This window comes from Pithys albifrons, chromosome 8, assembly GCF_047495875.1.
Source record: "Pithys albifrons albifrons isolate INPA30051 chromosome 8, PitAlb_v1, whole genome shotgun sequence".
Taxonomy (NCBI): Eukaryota; Metazoa; Chordata; class Aves; order Passeriformes; family Thamnophilidae; genus Pithys; species Pithys albifrons.
The window spans coordinates 24192848-24215902 of record NC_092465.1 but is presented as its reverse complement, the minus strand read 5'-3'; the positions used below and the strand labels follow the sequence as shown (position 1 = coordinate 24215902).

Sequence of the window (23055 nt, the reverse complement as noted above, 5' to 3'; positions counted from 1 at the left end):
TACTAATTTTGTATACTGATATTTTACCATACAAAAGGTCATTTTCTGCACAGAGAACTAATGGTCTTCCTTTTCTGTACAGGAATTCCATATTTCTTCTTTTGAAGAAAGACTTATTAAGGAAATTGAACTCAGAATTATTAAGACTACATTGCATGAACTACTCGAAGAAGATGGAGAGGAGATGATGGTTGATATTTCTGAATCTGAAGCTATAGGAGCAGGATTTGATTTAAGATTAAAGAATTATAGAACCTTTGAAGGGACAGGAGTTACTTTCCATTGCAAGACATCTGGATATCCATTGCCCAAGGTACCTCAAGTCTCTGTAATTTTAATTTTTAAAAAAAAAGCTTCTGGTGCTTTACTTGGAAAAACATCTCTTAACATCTCATTGTCAGATATTCTCCATTCTGCATAGAAAACTGCAACTGTCAAAGGAAATCCAGTTTCTACATTGATATCAAGATGAATTTTCCTTTTTTCCCTTCATAGAATACTGTTAGGTTGTTTAGCCAGTTCAGATGCAGGCTAGATTTACCAATTAAGCTGGTCTTGCTTCTGAGTATCTCCAAGATAGCCCAGACAAGTGGGGAACACAGTAGCAGTCCAGTCTAGGTCACTTTTTTCTTTGCTATATATCTGTTCCTAGCTCCAAAACAGTGTTTTAGGCTACTGTGTAAACATGTTACTTTAGTCTTACCTTTCAAGTGAAAATGGTTATGTTTAGCATATATATGTGGGCTGTGTTGATGCAACAGCTGAAAAATAGGAAGTTGTGGTATGTTGTATGCATGGGTCATTAGTGGATCTTTGTCTTTAGAAAAGTTCACATAGCAGCCCTCTGTTTCTTTCCATGCAGGTTGCGTGGTACAAAGATGGGAAACGCATAAGGCATGGAGAGCACTACCACATGGAGGTTCTGCAAGATGGGAGCGCCACTCTGCGTTTGCCTGTTGTTCTACCTGAGGATGAAGGAATTTATACTGTCTTTGCCAGTAATATGAAAGGAAATGCCATTTGCTCAGCAAAGCTCTATGTTGAGCCAGTTGCACCTACGGCAACTCCAGGTTATATGCCAGGACCAGAAGTTATGAAAAGATATAGGTAGGTACACAGTAACATAACTTCATGAGATTTTAGCCTGCTGTGATATACAGTCAAAAATCTCATCATTCAGCAGTTAAACAGCTGAAGTTATTGGAGTTTTAATACCTCTGGAAAAGTTCTAAATGCTGTTTTCATGACTTATATTGATTTATATGCCAACGCTTTGTCTGATTTGCCTTCTTAATGAGCAATGCAGTTTCCAGAGTACTATCTTTCACTTGCATATCCAGCCATAGTATCAGCTTTACAGCCTTAATAATTTATTTTTGAAAGTATTCATGTTTTGGAAAAAAACTGTTCTGCACTTGGAGTTTCAGTGCAGTGTGCAACTATTATTTCCTGCCCTTGAAACAGCTGTATTTCTATGACAGAAAAAAATGAAGTGTTGCCATGTTCAGTTTCCTTACACAGACACACACATGCACAATCATACCCAGGATTATATCCATATCTATGCAGTATCCAAAACCCCAAAATTTCCCTCCCTGTGGTAAATCCTAGTACTATGCAGCTATACAAATTCCTTTTAAAAACATAAAGAAATTTGACTAGAAATAAAAATTTATTTTGTCACAATTCTCACAAAAGTTAAGTTGGCCAACCTCTTTAAAATCAGTTATTGTCTTGGGTTGAGCTGGCAAAATGCTAACTGCCTAATACAGAGTGTCAGCCACTTTCCTCCTGCTTGAGAAAAGGTAGGGAAAACAAATAAATTTCAAAACAGGTTTAAACTTAAACTAGCTGTATATATTTATAGAGAAAAGAGAAAATTAAAAGAAAACTACAATATAACACACACACAAGTTAGAAATAACAAGAAATAACTCTCTACTCCCCATCGAACACAAATCCCACTATTTTAACTACAAATCACTCTGGAGAACTCAATTCCCCAGAGACAGACCAAAGCAAAGAGAAGGACTAAGAACAAACATTTTACTTCCCTAAGATAACATGGTGCTGGGCTTGGCCCTCCCATTCCTCCTGGAATGGCACAGTGCGTCCTCCTGGGACCACAGCTTAAAGGAACTGAGAGAACACTCCTACTCTACTGTATATATATCTCAAGTTTGTGTCATCTGGTATGAACTATTTCTTTGGTTGCTTAAGTCAGGTGATACCTGTCTCTCCTAATCTACATAGATTCTCTCAACCTGCTAAATTGAGGCCTAGCTAAAACTAAAGCAAAACTACCACAATTATAAAGGCAAAAGTTGAAATCTGTTTATCATATCAGCTCCCTGCTATCTGACATTGCCAGACACATCTGTGTTCTCTTTTCCTTCCAGGTCTGTTTCTCCACGCTCTCCAAGCCGGTCTCCTGCCCGCAGCTCTCCTTCTCGTTCTCCTGCTCGCAGATTAGAAGAAACTGATGAAGGACAACTAGAGAGATTATACAAGCCAGTTTTTGTGCTGAAACCTACATCATTTAAATGTTCACAAGGGCAGACAGCAAGATTTGACTTAAAAGTTGTTGGCAGACCTATGCCAGAGACATACTGGTTCCATAATGGTATAACAGCCTCATTTTCATCCACAAATAATAATAAAAAAACACCTTACATGCCTTTTACATCTTGTTGAGACACTGTTTTGAGTGCAACTCTTTTCTTTTCATGTGCATCTGCAGGTCAACAAGTGGTTAATGACTACACCCATAAAATAGTGATTAAAGAAGATGGCACCCAGTCATTGATCATTGTTCCTGCAATGCCTGATGACTCTGGAGAATGGGCTGTAATTGCTCAGAACAGGGCAGGCAAAGCTTCAGTCTCAATGACACTGACTGTGGAAGGTATCTACTGTACATGCTGTTTTTAGGAGTCTCATGAATATTTCTTATTAAAAACCATGACTATGTCATTTCCTCTGGTGATAACTTGCCCTCACTCTTTCAGCCAAGGAAGACCTAGTCAGACCACACTTTGTGGAAAGGCTGAAGAATGTCAGTGTGAAGGAGGGCTCTAGACTGGAGATGGCAGTGAAAGCTACTGGTAACCCTAATCCTGATATTGTATGGCTGAAGAACAGTGACATCATTGTGCCTCATAAATATCCCAAAATAAAGTAAGATTCTTTCTTTTATTTAAATTTATTTTATTTGCATTTAAATCTTATTTAAATGTAATTTGATTTTATTTAAAATACTTTATTTAAGTAAAGGACTTAATAATCACCATCCTGCAAAATGCCTCCTGCAGTTTGCTAAATACTCTTGCTTTCACAGAAGGGGTTCACTAATGACTTTTGCATTACAGCAAGGATTAGAGATATGAATTATCTTGTAGGATTCACTCCACTTTTCCCCCTTCTGTATTTGTATAGTTCTATTCTGCAAAGCCAATGCTTTTATGACAGAGATTTAGGGAACTTTTCTCTGCCTCTGGTTTTGAAGTCCTCTGCAGGCAAAACTGCCACTCAATAATTTTTATTATTCTTACCTGTTTGATTCTTAGGCACTGCTCGCATAAACACAAACATAAACAACCTATTACCTCCAGAGATTTGCCTTTGGAGGGTTTGACATAATTTGGAAGAAGGGCAAAAATGAATGACAAGTAAAAAATAGCAAATTTTCTTTTTTGTATTTCAGGATTGAGGGAACCAAAGGGGCAGCTGCCCTTAAAATTGAATCTACTGCCAGGCAAGATGCTGCATGGTATACTGCTACTGCTATCAATAAAGCTGGGCGGGACACTACCCGCTGCAAAGTAAATGTTGAAGTTGAACATACAGAACCTGAACCAGAAAGGAGATTAATAATTCCAAAAGGAACTTACAAAGCCAAGGAGATTGCAGCACCAGAGTTAGAGCCTCTTCATTTGCGTTATGGTCAAGAACAATGGGAGGAAGGAGATCTCTATGACAAAGAAAAGCAACAGAAACCATTTTTTAAGAAGAAGCTCACATCTTTAAGGCTCAAACAATTTGGACCAGCACACTTTGAGTGCAGGCTTACACCAATTGGTGACCCAACCATGGTGGTGGAGTGGTTGCATGATGGCAAACCCTTGGAAGCAGCTAACAGACTCCGCATGATCAATGAGTTTGGGTACTGTAGCCTAGACTATGGAGTGGCCTATTCCAGAGATAGTGGAGTGATTACTTGCAGAGCGACTAACAAATATGGTACAGACCATACATCTGCTACTCTGATTGTGAAGGATGAGAAAAGCCTTGTGGAAGAATCCCAGTTGCCAGAAGGCAAAAGGGGACTGCAACGAATTGAAGAGTTGGAAAGGATGGCCCATGAGGGTGCTCTACCTGCAGTTGCATTGGACCAAAAGGAAAAACAAAAGCCAGAAATTGTTTTGGTTCCTGAACCTGCAAGAGTCCTGGAAGGTGAAACAGCACGGTTCCGCTGCCGTGTGACTGGCTATCCTACGCCCAAGGTCAACTGGTACCTCAATGGACAGCTCATCCGTAAAAGCAAAAGGTTTAGACTCCGTTATGATGGAATCTACTACCTGGATATTGTGGACTGCAAATCATATGACACAGGAGAGGTGAGAGTCACTGCAGAAAATCCAGAAGGCTTTATTGAACATAAGGTGAGGCTTGAGATCCAGCAAAGGGAAGACTTCAGATCTGTTCTTCGTCGTGCTCCTGAACCCAAACATGAGCCTGTAGTGACAGAACCTGGGAAACTTCTCTTTGAGGTACAGAAGGTAGACAAACCTGCAGAAACAACAACCAAAGAAGTAGTGAGGCTGAAAAGGGCTGAAAGAATAACTCATGAGAAGCTTTCAGAGGAATCTGAAGAGCTTCGTAGTAAATTCAAGCGTAGGACAGAAGAGGGCTACTATGAAGCCATCACTGCTGTAGAACTTAAGTCTCGCAAAAAAGATGAATCATATGAAGAAATGTTAAAAAAGACAAAAGAAGAACTGCTTCACTGGACCAAAGAGATCCCAGAGGAAGAGAAGAAAGAACTTCCTCCTGAAGGCAAAATCACCATTCCAACAATCAAACCAGGGAAGGTGGAGCTTAGTCCAAGCATGGAGGCTCCCAAGATACTTGAAAGAATTCAGAGCCAGACTGTAGCCCAGGGAACAGATGTACACTTCCGTGTGAGAGTGGTGGGAAAACCAGATCCTGAGTGCCAGTGGTTCAAAAATGGTGTGCAGATTGAAAGGACTGATCGTGTGTATTGGTACTGGCCTGAAGATAATGTTTGTGAATTAGTCATCAGAGATGTGACTTCTGATGATTCTGCCAGCATCATGGTGAAAGCAGTCAATATAGCTGGTGAAACATCTAGCCATGCTTTCCTGTTAGTACAAGGTAATTTAAATTCTCTTACTCATCCTACTGCTCATTATAGTGTGTTAGGTCTATATGGCCAGTGCACTGTTGATTCATTACATGCTATTTTGCAGCCAAGCAGTTAATCAACTTCACCCAGAAGTTACAAGATGTTGTTGCTAAAGCAAGAGACTCCATGGCAACTTTTGAATGTGAGACATCAGAACCCTTTGTCAAAGTGAAATGGTTTAAGGACGGAATTGAGATTCACTCTGGAGACAAGTACAGGATGCACTCAGACAGAAAGGCTCACTTTCTTTCTGTACTAACAATTGATATGTCTGATGCTGATGACTACAGCTGTGCACTGGTAGAAGATGAATCCATCAAAACTACTGCAAAGCTTACTGTTGAAGGTAAGAAGCATGCAGCCAGTACCATACAACACTGTTAAAGTGAAATCAGCTTCAGAAATAAAGCAATTTAAACAGATTTCTGAGGACCTAAGAAATGTCAAGCTGTTTTCGTATTTTCTGAATCCAGAATTAAGGTTTGGAGATATATTTATGTAAAACAGTCACACTATATATATATATTTTCTTAGGTTCATTTAATAAGAAATGTTTTTATCAGGAGTATATAATCAAGCTTATTCACAAATGTAATTATTTTTACCTGTAGGTGCTGTGGTGGAGTTTATTAAAGAACTTGAGGATATTGAAGTACCAGAATCCTTATCAGGAGAACTTGAATGTGAGGTTTTCCCAGAAGATGTGGAAGGGAAATGGTATCATGGTGATGTTGAACTCACTTCAGATCTTAAATATGTGATTGCATCCCGCCGTGGTCGTCAAATCCTCACTATTAAGGATGTGAATAAAGATGATCAAGGAGAATATAGCTTTGTTGTTGATGGAAAAAGGACTCACTGCAAACTGAAGATGAAGCGTAAGCATTTCTAATACTGTCTTATATTGTGTATATATGATAATTTTCAATATTAGAGCATGTATTACAGCTATATTATTGTATCCCATAATGCTTTAATAGTCAATATTCTCCTTACCTATAATAAGTATTGATTAACTTCATTTTTAATTCCACAATAATTCCATTAATTCCACAGCTCGTCCCATGGTTATTCTCCAAGGACTTACTGATCAAAAAGTCTGTGAGGGAGATATTGTGCAACTTGAAGTTAAAGTCTCTCTAGAAAATGCAGAAGGTGTCTGGATGAAAGATGGCCAAGAAATTCAATCAAGTGATCGTATTCACATTGTGTTGGATAAACAGTCACATATGTTGCTCATAGAAGATGCAACAAAAGAAGATAGTGGAGCTTACTCTTTTAGTGTTCCTGATCTTGAACTGTCAACCACTGGACAGATCACAGTGTACAGTAAGTCACTATCGCAATTTTGAAGGTGTGTTTGATTTTTGTCATCTTTAGGATTACTTTTTAGAGGCATAGTTTTTTCATTATGAATATTTTTGTCACTTGACAGGTGTGGAAGTAGTGGTGCCTCTAAAAGATGTTCACGTTGTTGAAGGAACAAAAGCTATCCTTGAATGCAAAGTATCAGCACCTGATGTATCTACCTCCAAATGGTACCTAAATGATTCTCAGATAAAGCCTGATGAACGTGTACAAGCTGTATGCAAAGGCACTAAACAGAGGCTAGTGATTACCAGGACCCATGCATCAGATGAAGGACATTATAAGCTAATGGTTGGCAAAGTTGAAACAAGTTGCAATGTCACAGTTGAACGTAGGTGTCCTTTAAGATGTACAGTTCTTTGTGAAATTATTTCCTTAAATACAAAAATAACTAATATATTTATAATTTATTCTTTTTATAGAAATTGAGATTATTAGAGGTCTTCGTGACATCACCTGCACTGAAACACAGAACGTATCCTTCGAAGTCGAGCTCTCCCATTCAGGGATTGATGTAATTTGGCATTTCAAAGGCCAACACATAAAGCCTGGTCCTAAATATAAAATCGAAGCACATGGCAAAATATATAAATTGACAGTGGTGAAGATGATGAAAGATGATGAAGGAGAATATGTATTTTATGCTGGAGAGAAGAAAACATCTGGGAAGCTTATAGTAGCAGGTTAGTAGGGTTAAAAGTGCAAGGTTTTTATTTTACTGTTATTTAAAAAATGCCCAATGTACTGTATTTTGTACTTGTAGCAATTGTGCTTTTTCCATGTTTTTTTTTTGTCTTTAATTTGTCTTTTTGGGTTCTTTTCTACATTCTTCTTGCCCTTCCTCTTATGTTTTGTGATTGGTATAATTTGAATTCTCCAAGTTTTTAAGTGCTAATATATTTTGCTAGATCAGAGCCATAGTACAGAATGTATGCTCTTGATGTAACTAATTTAAAAAATAGGGGGTTTGTCTTGAGTGTTCAGTATATCTGTGTTGATAATAAAAATAATAAATGATAATAACTGGGATAGAATTTAAAAAAAATCTCTTAGTAATTTTCAGGTCATATTCAATTCTTGATCTTTCACAGAGCTCAGATTGTCTATGGGCATGCTGCAAATTAGGGCAAAGAATTCCAGCAGCTGCTTTTCATTTCTGTGTGGGGGAAAGCTCAACACAACAAAACCATGTGCTTTTTCTTCCCAACAGGAGGTGCCATTTCAAAGCCTCTCAGTGACCTGACTGTGGCTGAGTCCCAGACAGCTGTTTTTGAATGTGAGGTGGCAAATCCTGAATCAGAAGGCCAGTGGCTGCAAAATGGTAGACCATTACCTATGACAGACCAGTACCATGCTGAATCTGATGGTGTAAAGAGAAGGCTTACTATCCCTGTGACAAAACTGGAGGATATGGGTGAATATAGCTATGAAATAGCAAGCTCAAAGACATCTGCCAAACTGAAGGTCGAAGGTCAGTACTTATAACTATCAGATGTCTTTAAGACTCAGTCCAACATCACCCACTGTGTCTTGGATCAGGCAAAATAAAATAAATCAAATAAAAACAAAACCAACCAAACCAACAACACCCCTCTCTCCCACCGCTCCCCCCCCCCAAAAAAAAAAAACCACCAAAAAAACCAAACCAAAAACCCAAAAACCACCAGCCACATAAAGAACCTCAAACCAAAGATATCTCATGGATCCTAAAAGTAATCACACCACTTTACTGGAACCTGTATAAATCAATAAATGCATAAAATTAAACACCATTATACAGTTTCATTAAGATTATTATATTTACTATAGTTTTTAATTTTGATCTGTTCTGTCAAGTTGTGGAGGTTTTATCTTTTTTTTACTTTTTTTTTCCCCTCCCTAGCTGTTAAGATAAAGAAAACACTAAAGAACTTGACTGTGACAGAATCACAAGAGGCAGTTTTCAGTGTAGAACTGACCCACCCTGACGTGAAAGGAGCTCTATGGATTAAAAATGGTGTTGAACTTGAATCAAATGACAAATATGAAATCACAGTGAAAGGAACTGTTCACACACTGAGAATCAAACACTGTGCTGTCACCGATGAGTCTGTTTATAGCTTTAAACTTGGAAAAATAGGAGCAAATGCCAGACTTCATGTGGAAAGTAAGTGGTTTGAATATCTGCTGTAATGTGTGGTTTGAAATTCAAATCATATACGCTGCTGAATCTTGCTAACTTTTTTCCTCAAGCTGTCAAGATCATCAAAAAGCCAAAGGATGTGACTGCTTTGGAAAATGCTGTTGTCTCATTTGAACTGAGTGTATCCCATGACACTATACCAGTCCGGTGGTTCCACAAAAATATTGAGCTTAAACAAAGTGATAAATACAAGATGATCTCTCAAAGGAAAGTTCACAAGCTTATGCTGCATAACATATCTCCTGCTGATGCTGGGGAATACACAGCTCTCGTTGGACAAATTGAGTGTAAAGCAAAACTGTTTGTGGAAAGTGAGTATTGTTAGTTTCTAAGAAGGCAATTAAATGAATTGTTACACCAACTCATATTGAACAACTTGACCTGACATGTCATAGACTGTTAGCCTTGGATTTTTTGCAGTCTTCCATGCATACTGACATTGAAAAAAATCTTTTGTCTTTTTCTCTCCCCTTAGCCATACACATCACAAAGACCATGAAAAATATTGAGATCCCTGAGACCAAAACTGCCTCTTTTGAATGTGAAGTTTCCCATTTCAATGTGCCTGCTGTCTGGTTGAAAAATGGTGTGGAGATTGAAATGAGTGAAAAGTTCAAAATAGTGGTCCAGGGGAAACTCCATCAACTCAATATCATGAACACAAGCAGTGAAGATTCTGCAGAATATACATTTGTCTGTGGAAATGATAGAGTCAGTGCCACCCTGACCGTAAAACGTATGTAAAAATTAATTAACTGGAATTTTTTACAGTTACCAATCGTAGAGTTTGACTGCATGGACTTGGTGCAATTCAGACAAAACCAGAACAGTTGTAGACGTAATTTTTAAGTAACACTTACCAGTCTCAGTTGCATTCTTAAAAGAAGTCTAGAAGCAGTGAACTTGAAAGTCAGACCCTGTATTCTTCTGCTTAGGCCAATGCGCCTAAACTCTAAGTCACCATAGGAGACAGAATTTGGGTTCTTATGTCATTCAGTAGTTGTGGAAGATTTAATTATAATATTGATTCTAGATACAAAGCCCACTCTTTTAATATTACCAGAATTGTCTTAAAGTAGTTGAAACATCTTTGATCTGGTTAACATGCATTTAAAATAACGTAAAACACAATGGAAAAAAAACAATCCATGTAAATTTCTTTTCTTTTAGCCATCCTTATTACCTCCATGCTGCAAGACATCAATGCTGAAGAGAAAGATACAATAACATTTGAAGTTACTGTTAACTATGAAGGTATCTCATATAAATGGCTAAAGAATGGCGTAGAAATAAAATCAACAGATAAATGTCAGATACGAACAAAGAAGCTTACCCACTCCCTCTCCATAAGGAATGTGCATTTTGGGGATGCTGCAGAATATACTTTTGTTGCTGGAAAAGCAGCTTCTTCAGCCACTTTATATGTGGAAGGTATTTGCTCTCTTGATTTGTATATTTAGTAACTTCCAGTGGCTTAAATAACATCATGGCACTCATTTTACATCTTCTCTGCCCTAGCTCGTCATATTGAATTTAGGAAGCATATTAAAGACATCAAGGTGGTGGAAAAGAAGAGGGCTATTTTTGAATGTGAAGTTTCAGAACCTGACATTCAAGTCCAGTGGATGAAGGATGGGCAAGAACTCCAGATTGGTGACAGGTAAATGATTGCTTCTACACGAAGTTAACTTCTGCCATGTGTTTTCCCCAAGGCGATAACTAGCTACCTTTCTTTTCTGATGTCCTTAGGATGAAAATTCAGAGAGAGAAATACGTCCATCGTCTCATCATCCCTTCCACAAGAATGTCTGATGCTGGTCAGTACACTGTAGTAGCGGGTGGAAACACATCCAGTGCCAATCTGATAGTGGAAGGTCGTGACATTCGCATCAGAAGTGCGCATAAAGACATTCAGGTATGACCTATACAGATAAAGAAATATTTCATAACTATGTCACACAAAGAATAACGCAAAGGAAGAGCAACAACATCCAGGCAGTTCTAACACAAAAATCTTTAATTATAAGGTCAGGGCCACCTTCTAGAAATCTGGAAAGTAAAAACAAATATATAAACGCAAGTATGTAAAAACAAATACGTAAAAACAAATATTTCTATTATTTATTCTACTTGTTTAAAGGTCATTGAGAGACAAAGAGCTGAAATTGAATTCGAAGTCAATGAAGATGACATTGAACCACAGTGGTACAAGGATGGTATTGAGATTAACTTCCAGTATGAGGAAAGATACACTTATGTGGCAGAACGGAGGGTTCATCGGATGAGCATCTTTGAAACCACTTACTCTGATGCTGGAGAATATACTTTTGTTGCAGGACGGAACAGGAGTTCCATTATTCTTTATGTGAATGGTATGTGTCCCCACAACCAGTGCTTTGACTGTATATATTACTCAGTGGTTTTTTGATTTTTGTATTACTTCTCTGGAATTCTAATTGAAAGAAAAAAAAGAAATCCAAAGTGATCATCTGGAACACTACAAAATTCCTTATGTACATGGATGTTTCTCACTCCACTGAAATAGCTGGCTAGCTGATAAAAATACCATAGCAGTTCTTTTCCCACTGTATTTACTTAGACCAGAAAACTTCTTGAGTCTAAATAAAAGTAATTTGTTCATATGGACAAATATGTCTTCCCAGAGAGATAAACCTAGTGATTCTTGGACACTTTTTTCCAGAAAACACTTATGCCAACACAGCTAACTATGGTAAGGCACTTACTGCCAGGTCATTCCTCCTGTACCAAGGAAAAGGGCAGATCTTCATGGGCACAGAAGATTAGGAATAATAAGGGTTTTGGTGGCTGCTGTTCATTTGCTCTCTTTTGCTTTGTTTTTAATTAATTCCTTGCAAATAGTTTTGAATCACTAATAAATATCGATTATGACATTTCTCTTTCTCCTTCTTTCTCCACTCTCTCTTTGCCTCCCTCCCCCTCCAATTTTCAGCTCCAGAGCCACCCCAGATTATTCAGGAGCTAGAGCCAACTACCGTGGAGTCTGGCAAACCTGCACGCTTCTGTGCTATGATATCAGGCAAACCCCAGCCCAAAATTTCCTGGTACAAAGATGATCAACAGCTTTCTCCAGGTTTCAAGTGCAAATTTCTACATGATGCACAAGAATATACTCTATTGCTGATTGAAACTTTCCCTGAAGATGCAGCAGTGTACACCTGTGAAGCCAAAAATGACTATGGAGTTGCAACAACTTCAGCTTCACTTTCAGTAGAAAGTGAGTTTCTCATTCTTGAAAATACCAATGTTTGTGAAATGATGCTGTTGTTCTTCATCTTTAAAAATTACTTCTTTTTCTTGTTCTTCAGTCCCAGAAGTTGTTTCTCCTGAGCTGGAAATGCCAGTGTATCCACCTGCTGTCATAATACCACTACGTGATACTGTTACATCTGAGGGACGTTCTGCTTGTTTTCAGTGCAGAGTTACAGGGACAGGTGAGTTCAATGAAATTCTGTACATCTTTTCATGTCTCAGAATTTTTTAACTTGAACTCAGAAAAAAAATTCAACAATATATGTGCTTGGATCAATCTTCCCCTAGAAGTACAGTTATTTCATATACATCAAAGTGCTGCTGACAACTTTTAGTTAAGCAAGTCAAAGACGGCATCAAGCACTGAAGTTTTAAACTGTCATGAACATATTAAGCATTTCTAATAGCAAGATCTGTTTCACGAAATTTGTCTTTGGAACTGTCTCAGCATTCCAAATGTCAACTCTTATTGGAAAACTGTCAGTGAGTAAAATGTAGTTTCAATGTGGAAAAGCATTACTGTGTTAAATGAATATGATGAAGTTTCTGTTGACACACACCATCATGTCAATTAACTAAACAGAATGACTGGAACTGTGATTCAACCTTATCCTAATATTTCTAAATATTCCATATCACTCTGCAAACACTAAACTGAGATTGCTTTTTTTTTTCCCCTCTAGCATAAAAAGGTGTTTGCTCATTGTCTCTTAAAATGTAGATTTAAGTTGAATAAATTTTCCAGTTTTAGTTATATAGAATATCATTCTGAAATTAAAATATTTTGTCCAAGTTAACACAAAGCCAACTAACACCACCTTTCTTCACTTCAATAAATGGACTTGAGTATGACTCATAATAAAGTATTCATATAGTAAACTGCAGAATAACATCCAGTTCAAATCCCAAAGGATTTACAATTACTTAAAGATAAATAAAACTTCAAATTTAAAAATAATCCTGAGTGACAGCTCCACAAAATTCCATGTAAAATTGGTAATATACATGTATAGGCAAATATATATGATTTGCATATCCATCACATGAAATTTAAAAAAAAAACAACAAACAACAAAAAACCAAAACCCAACCCAACCCAAACAAAAAAACACCCAGAAAACAACAAAACACCATAACCACCAATAACAAAGCTTTACAACTTGATTCTGCTTTAGAAGTGCTGCTAAACCTCAGAAAATATGTTGCACTGGGCCGCCCTCTGTTCAGTGCATGCTAGTGTAACTTTCTTTGACAAAAACTATACTTACGTTAATGCAGAAGCTGCATTTACAGCACAGAATATAAGCATCCTTTCATCTAGGTCCCTCTTCACAGAACCATAGAATCATCTAGGCTGGACAAGACCTCAAAGATCACCGGTTCAACCATTAACCCAGAACTGCCGAGTCCACCACTAAACCATGTCCCTAAGTGCCACATCTACATGGCTTTTAAATCCCTCCAGGGGCTGTGGTTCTACCACTTCCCTGGGCAGCCTGTGCTACCATTTGACAATGCTTTCAGTGAAGAAATTTATCCTACTGAAAATTTATTGAATACTGTATCCAAATGGATTTGCACACCTCTCACTTGTGCTGTGAAAAACTTCTATATTGGGTTAGGTAACACATGATTGCAAATACATTTTTTATTACTGGGACACATTGTGCAACTGGCTATTGAAAATTATCTTTCTTCTGATGACAATAATAGCACACTATTTTTGTAACAACATTTGATTCGTGATGTAGGGTAAGGACAGATGGAGAGGCAAGCTACAGTCTGCTCCAGTCCCGTTCTTTCCCAAGTCTACAAGAACCTATACAAGTAATACAATATATAATATAGGAATTTTGCAAGAGTGCAAACAGGATCTGTCTTGATAAATATGACATGTAAAACTTGTAGTACATGCAACAAGAAACAAGGTACTGTGCTTAACAAAAGAATATTCTGTTTTAATTTTTTAACCTGATTAGTTCAAGCTAGTGATTTTGCAGCCTGTTTAATCATGCAATTGTAGCAAAATCCCACTTTAAAAAAGCAAGTTTCTCTAATTTTAGTAGTAGCAAAGTATTTTAAAATTTTTACATCGAGAGAGGAAAGGAAAACTTATTTTTACTCAGTAATGTATCAGCACCAGGATCAGTTTTCCTACACAAAGATTTCCAGTGCACAAAACAAAACTTAAAGCAAGAAGTAGGCCACTTTCTACTCATCACACTTTATCAGAGAATGCAAGTCACATTTAAACTTAGATACTTTAAATTATTTTTGACAGGTATAAATACAAAAATAGTGTTTGCAAACTAGTATAATATCGTAACTTTTTTTCTTTCCTTTGCTTGAGCAGATCTAAAAGTCTCCTGGTACAGCAAAGAGAAGGAGATCAAGCCATCACGTTTTTTTAGAATGACTCAGTTTGAAGACACTTACCAGCTGGAGATTGCTGAAGCTTATCCAGAGGATGAAGGAATCTATACCTTTGTGGCTAGTAACTCTGTAGGCCAAGTGACAAGCACTGCAACCTTAAAGTTAGAAGGTACACTGCAATTAAGAAGTTGTCTTGTTTAGGTTGTGTTCCAGTACTCCCCTTAATATACACTGATAATTATATGTGAATCGTTGTCTGTCATGTTGTCTCTTAACGCAATTAATTGCTATAATTTCAATGTCCACAGCATACATTTATGTCTCCAAAACATAGGTCATGAACAACAAAATGTATTTCACAATTTTGCTATGTTCCATGCTCCCCTCCCTTTTAATTTTCTCCAGGCTTAGAATCTGTCATGCATCAAAGATGGTAAAAGCCTTCTTTCTAATGAAAGTTCTTTGCTTACACATTCTTTAAGTTGACCGTGAAGACAATCTAGTAAGACTTTTTGTACAAAATAAATTACTTTGAAAGTGTTGAAAAACATTCTAAATAGAGGTGTGTAGCAGGTGTGTAGCAACTGCAAAGAAATAAGTTTACATTCATATGAATTGATGAAACATCGACCAAAATTTTAGAGCAGAAATTTTGCCTGGAGAATTTGCTGATCTATATTGTCCTTGGTATTATTTAAACATAAATATTTTGTTTTCTTTTTGCAATAGATTTTATAAATTATGAATGAGAATAATTCACACTGTTAAGTTGCAAGCTAGAAAAAAAATCTTGAATGAGAGAGAAAATTTATTGTAGTGTAGGGTAAGAAATTAAAAGTTGGCATGCTTCTTTTCAGGATTTAAAAATGTTGAAGAAGTTACATCAGAGTCCCCTTGGCATATTTCTTCATCTGTTTCACTTAAGGAGGAGTCTATTGGCCAAAGGCCCACCTTTATCCAGCCTATTTCAAGCTGCAGGGTATGCAGCGGGGAATCAGTCAGATTTCAAGCTAGAGTCTTTGGCAGGGCCAAAACAAAAATCCAGTGGTTTCATAATCAGCAACTCATGTTGCCAAAAAAAGACTTAGTTTTCCACTTTGATGAGTCTACAGGCACAGCTACACTGATAATAGTAGATGCTTTCTTAGAGCATGCTGGCCAATACTCTTGCAAGGCAAGAAATAGTGCTGGAGAATCAACTTGTACAGCTACACTTACAGTGACTGCAGAAGGTAAAGCCCCATTTTTACTTCAAAGGGATTTTGTATACCACAACAGTTTGTTGTATACCACAATTTCATGCTACTACTAATTGTTTCCTTGTTTCACACCTCTTCTTTCCCAGCTAATGTTAGTAGTACGTACCCTCAGTAACCCATCCACTCTCATTTCTTCTGTTTAAGCTGTAACGTTTGAAAATTTTCAAATTTGTATCTCAATAGAAGTCAAAGAGTAGAATAATTTTAATGAAGGTTTCAGATTTTTAAAAGTAATTAAATGATCTTTATAGCATTGGCTGAGGTATTTTGCACTATCCTGTAAAAAAAACCCAACAAACCAAAGATCAACCCCCCAAAAAAACCAGAAAATACCTCCTTTAAAAGTGCCATAGTAAGTTTTCAATGCTAAAATGGACCACTTTAGTGAAGGAAGAGACAAGCATCAACTGAGTACCAAATGCATGACTAGCTTAGGCATCACTTGTCATTCATAAATGTGAATGGATAATTTCTGTGTCAAGAGCATAGTGCATCTGGCATGCTAAGTTTTCAAATGAAGATCATTCATTTTCATCCTCCATGCTGTTTGATTTTGTTCAGAGCATCGCCCAGTGAAGTTCTTTAGATACTAATGCTGTTATTTTTGTTACTTGATTACACAGTGCAAGCCATAGATAGGCAAAGTTCTGGGAAAGATGTAAGAGAGGCTATCCGGTCACAGGCTATATCAGAACTTCACGTTCCTCCTCTCACAAAGAAGAACACTGAAACTTATCAAAGAGAATTTAAATCAGTACAACAACCATCACAGGAATCGGGTGTACAGGTTTTTGAAAGCGTATCAAAAAGTTTGACTATGAAGGCTACATCAGTTGAAGAAATGAAAGCCATGCACACAACAGTCCTTTCTCAAACATCTCAGAGCATGAAGATCTCTATGACCACCTCTCAGGAAATGAAAGATAGCCCTCCAAAGATTCTCTTGCAACTCAGAGACCTAACTGTGAAACGTGGTGACACTGCTCAGTTCATATGTGCCTTAGAAAATGAATTCTTCCACGAGTTTCTTTGGGCCCATGAAGGCAAAAGGATAGAACTGTCTGAAAAATTCAAGATATCACAAAATGGAAGTGTTCTTCTGCTCACAATCCTAAATGCCCAGCTGACAGATCAAGGACTATACAGTTGTACTGTGTATAATGACTATGGAGGGACAACAACTTCTGCAATACTAACAGTCAAAGGTGGTTATTTGACTTTTAACATTATCACTAACCTTTTGGAACTTCATTATCACTGCCTAGAGCTCACTCATATTTCCTTTATTATCAGCATTTAATTGAGAAAACTCTTTTAATAATACTCTGAGGTTTTTCCTCCACATTTACAGCTCTATTCATAAGTAACATATGCAGTACTGGGAAGTTCATATTTTACCTTTTTGCATCTTCCCATCAAGTCACAGATATCTCAGGCTTTTTATTCCTCAGATTCTTCATTATATGCAGTGAGATGTAAAGCAGGAATTGTAGGAATTCCTATTTTGTTAATTCCTGAAGCTGGAGTTAAAGGAAGATAAGAATGTCAGATAAGCAATGTTGAATCAGATACCTGGTCATTTCAAACTTAAACTTGTTTGAAATAAATTCAAGGTTTCAATTTCAAAGTTGGCAGTATAATTTAATGGACTTGAAAGGATTAATGGGTGCAAGTATTGTATTACTGCAATGCTGAATTTTCTTCTACCCTTCACTCCCCTTAAGTGGTTTTTTTTTGCTAAGACTCTTTCCACCTCTTCCTGACATCAATATATTAAGAAGTTATTAAAGACCCAAAAATACATTATAACCACACTAGACAGGTGATACTATTTCTGATGAATTCAAAGGAATCAAGAGCAGAAAACTGAGATGAATAATGAGAAAGGCATGGCCTCTGTTGATTTGGTTCTTAATTATTGAAGTTTCTTTCTTCATTGCATAGCTGTGCAAAGCACTTTACACAGTCATCTGCTGCTACTTTCCAAATTAGGACTCTAAATTAAAAGTAAAGTTGTGCTTATATTAGGCACTGTGGACAAGTCTTGGTCCCATGAAAGTCTCAGAAGCTCAACTGATACCTAGAATTACCCCAGTAGGAATAGAGCTCTTAAATGTGCAATTACTCATGTTTAATAGCATTGTTTTAGCACTAATATGCTGGGCACACTTTCAATACTAATTACTGGGGGGGTTTGCCCCCATAATATAAAGGATAATTTTTTATTCCTGCAAAATCTCTGACCTAATCCTTTTCCTAACTTTATTCTTACCTAGCAAAAGAAGCACAAGCCAAAGCAGTAACAAAAATTATTCTTGAATCAGATACTAAAAGCTTTAAACCAGCTAAAGATTGCCAGTTTAAAGCATCTGAAGTTAAAAAAGAATCTTCTAAGAAAACCTCAAGCTTGTTTATATCTACATCCCAAAGACTACATGAAACTGAGAAGCAAAGAAACAGAGTATACTATCCTGATGTTGTGCCATGTGAAGACATCACAGAAGCTGATGCCAAAGCACCAGAGTTTCTTGAACCTCTGCCATCAGAAACTACTGTAAAAGAAGGAGATGATGTCTTTCTCTTTTGTATAATGAAAGGTGTGCCTACACCTTGTGTAGTCTGGTTTTGCAATCAGCTAATAGTTGAGGAGTCTGCATTGTGTTACTTAAAACATAATGGGCCCCTGTGCAGTTTAAGATTGTTGAGAGTTGGTCAGAACCACAAGGGTATATACAAGTGCAGAATAGTAAATCCTGCAGGACAAGCCGAGTGCAGCACCCATCTGAAAGTGACAGGTTGGCAACTGCATGTTCCTTCTAAGTATCAATTCCTCATGCATACCGTCATTGCATTCCAGTACATTAATTCTCTGAGAGATGATAAAGAACGAGAAGCATCTCATTAGTCTGTGGATTGTTGAATGTTTTCTTCAGGGATTTACAGCATGATAAAGGCATGTTGCGTTAGACACTTTCCCCACCCTGCAAAAAAGAAAGCAAGTCTTACAGAATAATATACATTGCAAACAAGATTGAAAACCTTTGATTACTCTGTTCTCAAAAGTTATTAAGTGTTTGAATTGTTTGGCATGCATTTATGTGTATGTATGTGTGAATTTCTGTATATTTGCAAATGAAATTTGTTTTTCACAACATAAAGTGTTGATTGGCACATTTAGAAATGATAGCTCAAAAATCTTTGTGTTTTTTATTCCAGCTCCTGAAAAAATTGTTCATGAGAAGCTAGAGGAAGAAGCTGAAATGGAAGTGAAAGGTACAATCACCAATGGGAATAATTTGTACCCGTAATTAGTACTGTTATTAGAAGCTTTTATCTGCTTACATGAAGTGTCTGATGAGGAAAGAAAGACACTTTAAAGCATATTGGAATATGTTGCATGTTTGTTTTGATATGCAAGGGTTACCTGCATTATAAGGTTATTTAAGTTTTAAAATGTATTTAAAACTTCAAATTTATAATTGTGCAACCATATTCTTAACTTTTACTTCATGCTTTGCAGCTGTTCACAGAGCTTTTATTTGTTCAATTTCCTTTTGAATGCATGGAATAGTTTACTTAAGAAGGAAGTTATACAAATCTTAGTTGTGTTATTTTTATACAAGTTAGCAGCCTAACATTAATCAGTTCAATGGACACTATTGGATGGATAGATGAAGTATACTAGAGAGCATTTGTTGTTTAGGTTATGTGAAAGCTACACATTCCCATTGATTCCTTGCACTTTTTTTTTTACATACATTAATTCATCATTACACATCTCTTACCCTGGCTTGCAGATAGCATATGTGGTTCATGTTGCTTGCTTTTTTCCCTGTGCATAACACTGTGAAGTTAGTGGCTGTATTAGTTCGAATAAACGCCTTCTCATTTCATCTTACTTACTTTTTAAAAAAATCTCTTTCAAAATACTTTTTTCTCAATTGTTTGAACATTTAATCTACAAACAGAGGGGTCAGAAAGGGCGTTTATTCTACTGTCTGCAAGTCAGGTAAGATTTTCTCTTTGCCACCCAAAGACACACAGCTTTTCCAGGCAGCAAAAACATACACACAGAAGAAGGTGTTATTTTGAAATTCCTTTTTGCTTGTTCAAGAAGAAATTTCCACAGTCTGAAGAAAGAACAGACAACGAACGATTTTCGTGTCAATCTTTAAAACAGAGCAAGGCGTTGCGTTTATTCGAACAAATATGGTGAGTGAATTACTTTTTTTTTCCTGGGTGTGTGATGAAATCTGTTGCATGCCCATTTTTTATTTCAAAATACTGTTATTTTTTTACATTCAGATAGTAGGCAGAGTGTGACATGTCGTAACGTAGGTCTCTTTCTCTTGCAGGGCAGCACAGCAAAGTGAACCCCGAGGGACATGGCACAGTGGCGGTGCTGGCTTGCCCCCAGAACCGCAAACCCACCTTCACACAGGGCCTGAAGTGTAGGTCTGTCTTGGAGGGGGACCCTGCATTCTTCCAGTGCAAGCTGGTGGCATGCCCGGCGCCCCACATGGCCTGGTTTCACAACAACCGGCCCATCCTCCAGGACCGCCGCACGGTGATTCGCACGGAAAGCGAGGAGCACACGCACCGCGCCAGCCTGGAGGTGCGGGACGTGCAGGAGCACGATGCTGGCAGCTACAGGGTATTTGCCATCAACAGCGAGGGCTCAGCTGAGTCCACTGCCTCACTGCTGGTGACACGAAGCGGGCAGCAGCAGGGTGTAGGTTTCCCAGGGAAAGCAGCGTGGATGCGGCAGAGCTGGGAGTGCCTGCTGCAGCGGCGGTGGGAGGACCGGCTGCGGGTGGTGCTCCGGTGCACAGGCTCGCCCTTTGACAAAGGGCAGGAGGCTGAGCAGTCGCTTGGGGACCTCCGACCGGCCCGAGGCAAGGTACGAACCATCCATTTTCGGAGCCTGCCACTGGCGGGGCCTCACCGCCCAGGGCTGGCACGTGGTCGAGAACACAGGGGCACAGTGGCTGATGCTGAGGAGCTTCTGGATGAGGAGATCCGTTGGAAGCTACAGAGGCTGCGGGAAGCAAAGAAGGCAGCACTGAAAAAGAAGCAGGAATCCCTCATGTCCATGCCCCAGGAAGGCCCTTGTGGGAAGCCCAGCCCAGCTAAGGTGACTGCCAGGATGAGTGGCTCAGAGCCCTGCACAGTGCAGGTAGTAAACCAGTACTCCAGGCCCAGGGCCATGGGGGAGAGATGGCAGATGCCAGGTGGGCTTCTGGAGCCTTGCCCACCACTCTTTGTCCAGGACATCAAGTCCCAGGAGGCTGCTGAGGGCCAAAGATGCACCTTCTCCTGCCTCTTCCATGGCCGCCCACAGCCCACTGTCACTTGGTACAACAATGCCAAGCCTGTGGGGCGTATCCGGGGCACTGCCGTTCACACTACAGAGTGCTGCTCTACTCTGACCTTTCCATCCCTGCTCCCACAGCACGGAGGCACTGTCACCTGCGTGCTTTTCAACCCGCTGGGCACAGTCAGCACCTCAGCTGCACTCCACGTGAGGCAGCGAGTGCCAGCCTATGAGTACACAAAGAAAGAAGATGAGAGGAAGGAAGAGGAGGAGGGAGAAGAGGAGAAGGTGAAGGAGGAAGAAAGAGAGAAAGAGAAGAAGGAAGAGGAGAAAGTGAAGGAGGAAGAGGAGGAAGAAGAAGTTGGTTTGGCCTTTGCAGCAGAGAAGGGACTCCCAAGTGCAGTTCCAGACTCAGACTTGCTGTCACTGCCTGTGGAGATCAAAATCACTGCCCCTACTCCAACGCCAGAGCAAGACACAGAGATGAGGGAGATCACACGCCTCCCTCCAGACCAGGCTGCTCCCACCATAAAGCACAAATTCAAATTTTCATTTGATATGGGAAATGAGGCACCCCAATTTGTGGCAGAAGCCCCAGCACACATTCATTGCCATGAAGGAGAGGACATGGTGTTGGAGTGTGCTGTGTCTGGGCAGCCCCCACCAGCTGTGGCCTGGGCCCTGAATGGCCAGAGCCTCTCTGCTAGTGAGAGGCTGAGGTTTGAACAAGGCAAGAATGGCGTGTACCGCTTATACATTCAAGGGGTCTCTGTCACAGATGCTGGGCAATATTGTTGTGTGGCCACAAATGTAACTGGAACAGCACAGACTGCCTCTGAGCTGACAGTGCTGCCCAGTGTGCCCAAGTTGTACAGCAGGGATGGAGACACTGAGCAACTGCCTGCCATGGACCATGTTTTGCACCTCCAAGACATCAGCATACTTGGGAAGGATGAAGAGGAACAGATCACATGCCCCAAGGAGGAGGAAGCTCATCTACCCTGGTCCCTGAGACTGTCTCCATCTCCTGGTGAGCAGGTGGAAGAGTGTGAGAAAACTCCTCACTTCAGGAAGAGTGAGGTGGAGGAAATAATGATGCTGGATATTACAAAAATTTATGCAAGGCAAGAAATGGGTCATACAGAAGAAAGCGTGAGCAATACAGATGGTATTTCTGAGATGAAACAGCAGATGGGAAAAGCTGTCTCTGGGGAACACAGCTTTGAAATTGATACCACTGAACTGCACCCTACTATATCCAGAGAAGGGCATGAACTCGTGGCCAAGGACTCAGGTCACTTTTCAGAGGAGTTGGGGCCTGAAGGAGGCAAGGTGCTACCACATACAGATACACTGTCCTGGGACATCTTGAAGTCACCTTTTATCGAAGTGCAAAGGCAAACACATGCCTCTGAGCAGTCTGCTCTGGCAGGGGAGTGTGAGGATTCGCCATTTGTGGAAGTGCAAGGGCAAACACATGCCTCTGAGCAGTCTGCTCTGGCAGGGGAGTGTGAGGATTCGCCATTTGTGGAAGTGCAAGGGCAAACACATGCCTCTGAGCAGTCTGCTCTGGCAGGGGAGTGTGAGGATTCACCATTTGCGGAAGTGCAAGGGCAAACACATGCCTCTGAGCAGTCTGCTCTGGCAGGGGAGTGTGAGGATTCACAATTTTTCATTCCTATATCACCCATGGTGCCAGAGGGAAGTGATGTTTGCACAGAGGGGAGTGATGCCTCTGCCTGGGAGGCAATGACTCCTGATGTGCCTCTTGTAGAAGAGCCAAGTGTGCCCTACCTGCAGGACCACATTGCAAGCATGCCCATAAAGGAGCAGTTTAGCTTTT

At 39.3% G+C, this 23055-nt stretch overlaps 1 protein-coding gene across 1 annotated transcript in view; it reads left to right on the top strand.

Annotated features, from left to right (window-relative positions):
- The window catches only part of TTN (titin), a 240521-nt gene that overhangs the window by 20511 nt on the left and 196955 nt on the right, over nucleotides 1–23055 (top strand). The window contains exons 22-44 of the mRNA XM_071562604.1: nucleotides 83–313; nucleotides 863–1107; nucleotides 2400–2623; nucleotides 2741–2905; nucleotides 3009–3177; nucleotides 3704–5394; nucleotides 5490–5771; nucleotides 6037–6303; nucleotides 6482–6754; nucleotides 6861–7124; nucleotides 7216–7476; nucleotides 8004–8264; nucleotides 8676–8939; nucleotides 9026–9286; nucleotides 9451–9711; nucleotides 10146–10406; nucleotides 10494–10635; nucleotides 10725–10890; nucleotides 11116–11347; nucleotides 11947–12231; nucleotides 12323–12448; nucleotides 14620–14808; nucleotides 19115–19171. Of these exons, the coding sequence (XP_071418705.1) occupies nucleotides 83–313; nucleotides 863–1107; nucleotides 2400–2623; nucleotides 2741–2905; nucleotides 3009–3177; nucleotides 3704–5394; nucleotides 5490–5771; nucleotides 6037–6303; nucleotides 6482–6754; nucleotides 6861–7124; nucleotides 7216–7476; nucleotides 8004–8264; nucleotides 8676–8939; nucleotides 9026–9286; nucleotides 9451–9711; nucleotides 10146–10406; nucleotides 10494–10635; nucleotides 10725–10890; nucleotides 11116–11347; nucleotides 11947–12231; nucleotides 12323–12448; nucleotides 14620–14808; nucleotides 19115–19171 (6577 nt within the window). The remainder of the gene's footprint in view (nucleotides 1–82; nucleotides 314–862; nucleotides 1108–2399; nucleotides 2624–2740; nucleotides 2906–3008; nucleotides 3178–3703; nucleotides 5395–5489; nucleotides 5772–6036; nucleotides 6304–6481; nucleotides 6755–6860; nucleotides 7125–7215; nucleotides 7477–8003; nucleotides 8265–8675; nucleotides 8940–9025; nucleotides 9287–9450; nucleotides 9712–10145; nucleotides 10407–10493; nucleotides 10636–10724; nucleotides 10891–11115; nucleotides 11348–11946; nucleotides 12232–12322; nucleotides 12449–14619; nucleotides 14809–19114; nucleotides 19172–23055) is intronic.